The sequence below is a fragment of the Stomoxys calcitrans genome, chromosome 1 (genome assembly GCF_963082655.1).
Source record: "Stomoxys calcitrans chromosome 1, idStoCalc2.1, whole genome shotgun sequence".
In the NCBI taxonomy this organism is placed as follows: domain Eukaryota; kingdom Metazoa; phylum Arthropoda; class Insecta; order Diptera; family Muscidae; genus Stomoxys; species Stomoxys calcitrans.
Genome location: NC_081552.1, coordinates 244,324,029 through 244,329,275, shown reverse-complemented (window position 1 = coordinate 244,329,275; position 5,247 = coordinate 244,324,029). Strand labels below are relative to the sequence as shown.

The following is a 5,247-nucleotide window of genomic DNA, read 5'->3' as shown; positions in this document are numbered from 1 at the left end:
TCTTTTATCATATTTAAACTAAACTCTCAAGTCAATTGTTGAGGTGAATTACACGTTGCTCTTGACTTTTCCAATAGGAAACAACAAAACCATGCCAAATGTTCATACATTTAGTCACAACTTTCTTTTGCTATGTAATATAATTTGTAACAAGAAAATTGAAAAAAAAAAATAAAATTTAGCCTGTTGAAAAACAATTCATGAGCACGAGTTTTATGTCGTCGATTATGGATGGTACCCCAACTTAAGTTCAGTTGACTTTCTCTCTTTAATTGGCTAACGGAACATTTTTTAGGTAGTCGCGCTCAGAATAGATTTCTGATACCTAGTTTCTAGATGTCTTTCTCCATTTGATCTTTCTATCGGAGTTTTGGTCGTAGTAGCCACACTTTTACATGCGGAGGTTCCTCCTGAAGCTTTATAGGTGAGCAAGCTTGTTCCGGTTCATAGGACCGACCATCGAAGGAACGTTTTGGCCTTGGTTACAAAAAGCGCCAATAAACCGCCTTGTCGTATCGAGAATTTAAGATAGAGTAGTTGCCGACCGGCCTCTTTTTGAGGCTCTCCATTCAATACCGTGATTGCCCGGCAGCCGGTTGTACATACCAGACCGACCTGATGGAGTTCTTCATCGACAAGAACTGCCGCCTCAGTGTATAACACACTGCAACAACAACAATATTGCCCGTATAGGAAGCATCGCACTATCCGTAACCTGTGGATTCGCGGCCGATAGGTCTTAGCTGGGCTTCTCGTGAAGATTAACACCCCATTACAGCCGGTTGTACATACCGGATTGACCAGATGAAGACCTTTATTGGCAAGGGCTACCGCCGCAGTGTACAACACATTGCTACAACAACAACAATGACGAACCCCACACAAATAGGAACTCAGATTTTAAACACGTGCGGTGTTCATAGTCATTCCGTGCCGGGTCCTACCCATTTGCGCTGGAGTTTTTTCATTCATTCTGACAACATGACCTAGAAAACGAAATCATTGTAAAGGGTGATTTTTTTGAGGTTAGGATTTTCATGCATTAGTATTTGACAGATCACGTGGGATTTCAGACATGGTGTCAAAGAGAAAGATGCTCAGTATGCTTTGACATTTCATCATGAATAGACTTACTAACGAGCAACGCTTGCAAATCATTGAATTTTATTACCAAAATCAGTGTTCGGTTCGAAATGTGTTCATTCACCGTAACGTTGCGTCCAACAGCATCTTTGAAAAAATACGGTCCAATGATTCCACCAGCGTACAAACCACACCAAACAGTGCATTTTTCGGGATGCATGGGCAGTTCTTGAACGGCTTCTGGTTGCTCTTCACTCCAAATGCGGCAATTTTGCTTATTTACGTAGCCATTCAACCAGAAATGAGCCTCATCGCTGAACAAAATTTGTCAAAATTTGAACACATTTCGAACCGAACACTGATTTTGGTAATAAAATTCAATGATTTGCAAGCGTTGCTCGTTAGTAAGTCTATTCATGATGAAATGTCAAAGCATACTGAGCATCTTTCTCTTTGACACCATGTCTGAAATCCCACGTGATCTGTCAAATACTAATGCATGAAAATCCTAACCTCAAAAATACTATATACTTTCGTCCCAACTTGGGATCGATCCCTGATGGGCATGTGACACTTCAGAACAGCGAAATCGTCAGTAGGACGACGAAAATCCTATGAGGTGATCCGGATCGTGAGAGCACGAGGCTATTACTGAAAGCAAGCATGGCGAAAGAATTAAGGTGGTCTCATTTGTACAACAACCACAAATCAAATGGTGCAATCCGCCATCTTGCCATCAGCTGATCGTCGTTTTGCCAATTCACGCAAACAAATTTGTGTTCGTGTGTGTATACGTGTGCGTACATGAGCAGAGAATATGCGACAAAGAAGATAACAACAAAGAGAATGCAAACAAAAATCTTACATCTTAATACTGTCAAACCTGGCCGGCTGTTATTAAATCCGCCCTGTAAAGCAAGTAAGAAAAAGGTCAGTATAGCTTTTGCTATCATAACGGGACTCATAGTTTTTGTATAGAACTGTTAAATGAACCTACTATAATGCTTTTTTAAGTTTTATGAATACCTGTGATATACTATGCGTATGCATTAAAAATGCCACGCTGCAACAACAAATCCCACAAAAGCGATGCGGCAAAATTTTTCAGCGGTGGTTATTCCCTTCTAATTCTGGAGACAATTATGAGGTACTTCGCCATATAAAAACTTCTCCCCAAATAGGTGTCGCTCTGCGGCATGCTGTTTGGACTCGACTATAAAAAGGAGGCCTCTTATCATTGAGCTTAAAATTGAATTGGACAGCACTCATTGATTTGTGGAAGTTTGCCCCTGTTCCTTAATGGAGTGTTCATGGGCAAATTTGCCTTTGTAACTCCACCTTTAAATCCTGGTCTAAAACCCTGTTTTTCAATGTCCGACTTTATGACTACTTCTTACGTCTAAACGCCCCACTTGTTAGCGACATTATTTGTATTTCTGCGTTTTTTTTTCAGCATGTAGACATCACCGAAGTTCTTCCAGCTGTATTTATATATTTTTTGACTAGGTTGTATTCGCACTCAGTCTGCCAAACTTGCAACATTTTCTTTTTTTGGCGAAAGAAATCGAAGGGATAAAATAAGCTTCCAAGAAACACAAACAAGTCTGATTTTTTAAAACACACGGAAATTCGAAATTTATAACTTGACAAACACAAAGGTCAGTATTGAGTATTGCCAGGGTTGTATTAGATTTTTTGTTGTTGTTGGCGAATGTGACAACTATCATCATCTTTTTCAGTTCATCTTGAGGGACAAAGAGTATTTTGTAATTCAGTCTCCGAGCAAAGTCCAAGGGAAATTGATTGAAATATTTAAATAGCCAAAAAACACAACAAAATGTTGAAAGTGATTGAAAAATTTGCACCACCTAATAGAGCCAAATATTTATTGCGCCTCTATGCCACAGCAGCACCGAAAGCCAGCACTGCACAAAGGGAAGCCAAAAAACCTCAGGAAAATGCCTCATTTATGGCCAACATATTTCGTGGCAATTTGGCCTCGACTCAGGTCTTTCCCTACCCTGACGTACTTTCGGCTGATGATAAAGAGCTTACCAGTAGTTTAATAGATCCTTTTGAAAAATTCTTTTTGGAGGTAAACGATGCTGCGAAAAACGATGAAGCTTCAAAGATTGATGATAATACCTTGGCTCAATTATGGGAGTTGGGAGCGTTCAGTATTCAAGTTCCTAATGATTTTGGAGGATTGGGTTTAAATAATACCCAATACGGCCGTCTATGCCAAATTGTGGGTGCCAACGATTTAGGTCTGGGCATCACCATTGGAGCCCATCAAAGTATTGGTTTCAAGGGTATCCTCCTATATGGTACCCCTGAACAGAAGGCAAAATATTTGCCCCAAGTGTCTACGGGCAAGGTGTATGCAGCTTTTGCTTTAACAGAACCCAGCGCGGGATCGGATGCTGGTTCAATTAAATGCCGAGCAGTTAAGAGCGCTGATGGCAAACATTTCGTTTTAAATGGTTCAAAAATTTGGATTTCTAACGGAGGAATCGCAGATATCATGACAGTATTTGCCCAAACGGAAATGGTAGACCCCGTGTCGGGCGAAAAGAAGGATAAGGTAACCGCCTTCATAGTGGAACGTGGTTTTGGAGGTGTCACAAACGGAGCACCAGAGAAGAAAATGGGCATCAAAGCATCTAATACGGCGGAGGTATACTTCGAAGATGTAAAAATTCCCATCGAAAATGTTTTGGGTCAAGAAGGAGAGGGTTTCAAAGTAGCTATGAATATTTTGAATAACGGCCGTTTCGGCATGGGTGCTACCCTAAGTGGCACAATGAAGCATTGTATTGCAACAGCTGTAGATCACTGCAATAACAGAACTCAATTCGGTAAGAAATTGAAAGAGTACAAAGCTATACAGGAAAAACTTGCCAAAATGTGTCTTATACAATACGCTACTGAGTCGATGGCTTTCCAAATATCCCAAAACATGGATGCCGGCAGTCAGGATTATCACTTGGAAGCCGCTATCTCCAAGGTATTTGCCTCTGAAGCAGCCTGGTATGTCTGCGATGAGTCCATACAAATTTTGGGTGGCATGGGTTTCATGCGTGCCACCGGTTTGGAACGCGTAATGCGTGATTTGCGTATCTTCAGAATTTTCGAGGGAACCAATGACATCTTAAGATTGTTTGTAGCCCTTACTGGAATCCAGTACGCTGGATCCCATCTTAAAGAGCTCCAGAAAGCGTTCAAGAACCCAGCAGCCAATTTGGGATTGATCTTCAAGGAAGCTTCACGCCGTGCCGCCTCTACCGTGGGTATGGGTGGAATTGACCTATCGCCATTTGTTGCTCCGCAATTGACAGCCTCAGCCAAAGAAGCTGGTGAGTGTATTGATATTTTTGGCAAAACTGTAGAAACTCTTTTGGTTAAATATGGCAAGAATATTATACACGAACAAAATGTGCTCAATCGTTTGGCCGACGCAGCTATAGACATTTACTCCATGGTTGTAACACTATCCCGCTCGACAAGAGCCGTCAACGAGAAACTAGAGACAGCAGACCACGAAGTCCAATTAACAAAGGCCTGGTGTTATTTGGCCAACGAAAGATGTCGAACGAATCTGAAGCATGCAACTTCTTCAAGCCACATCCAATCATATAAAGAATTGTCCGATATAGCCAATACGATTTTAGAAAATGGTGGAGTAAAAACCACCCATATTGTAGGATAAACTGAAAAAACACTATTGTATTCATTCTCCATTCACTTGCATACACTGTTCCATGAAATTGTGTCTCAACAACCAGTACAATTTCATTTTATTTTATTTGTGTCCCTTTGATTGTTTTTTAACTAACCTAAAGAAAATCTAGCACAATTGTTTTTATACAAAAAAAAAGTTTCTAAACATATTACCCCTACCTCTCTAGAAAAAATAACCTTTAATGAGTTGTTGTGGCACAATTTTTTGTCAATTTTATTCAATACTAACACGATTCAGCTGCAGAATATGTAAAGAAAAGCATACACATTTCGAAATAAATGTTAGTTTTATGTCTAAATAAACGTGCCCTTATATGTTAACGAAGGAAATTTTATTTTCATTCAGAAAGGCAATTTATATAAGAGTTACGTTAATTAGACTTCTGGTCTTTGGAACTGATCTTGTTGTGCCACCTACATATA

At 40.1% G+C, this 5,247-nt stretch overlaps 1 protein-coding gene across 1 annotated transcript; it reads left to right on the top strand.

Annotated features, from left to right (window-relative positions):
• The first annotated feature begins 2,577 nt into the window (after positions 1-2,577).
• Positions 2,578-5,149, top strand: LOC106091613 (very long-chain specific acyl-CoA dehydrogenase, mitochondrial). The gene is made up of 2 exons (XM_013258176.2): positions 2,578-2,741; positions 2,823-5,149. The coding sequence occupies exon 2, from the start codon at positions 2,921-2,923 to the stop codon at positions 4,790-4,792; it is 1,872 nt and encodes a 623-aa protein (XP_013113630.1). The 5' UTR covers positions 2,578-2,741; positions 2,823-2,920; the 3' UTR covers positions 4,793-5,149.
• The last annotated feature ends 98 nt before the right edge of the window (positions 5,150-5,247 follow it).

What these genes read in the sequence shown, in the direction of transcription:
- LOC106091613 (XM_013258176.2), top strand. Translation starts at nt 2,921, where the DNA reads ATGTTGAAAGTGATTGAAAAATTTGCACCACCTAATAGAGCCAAATAT.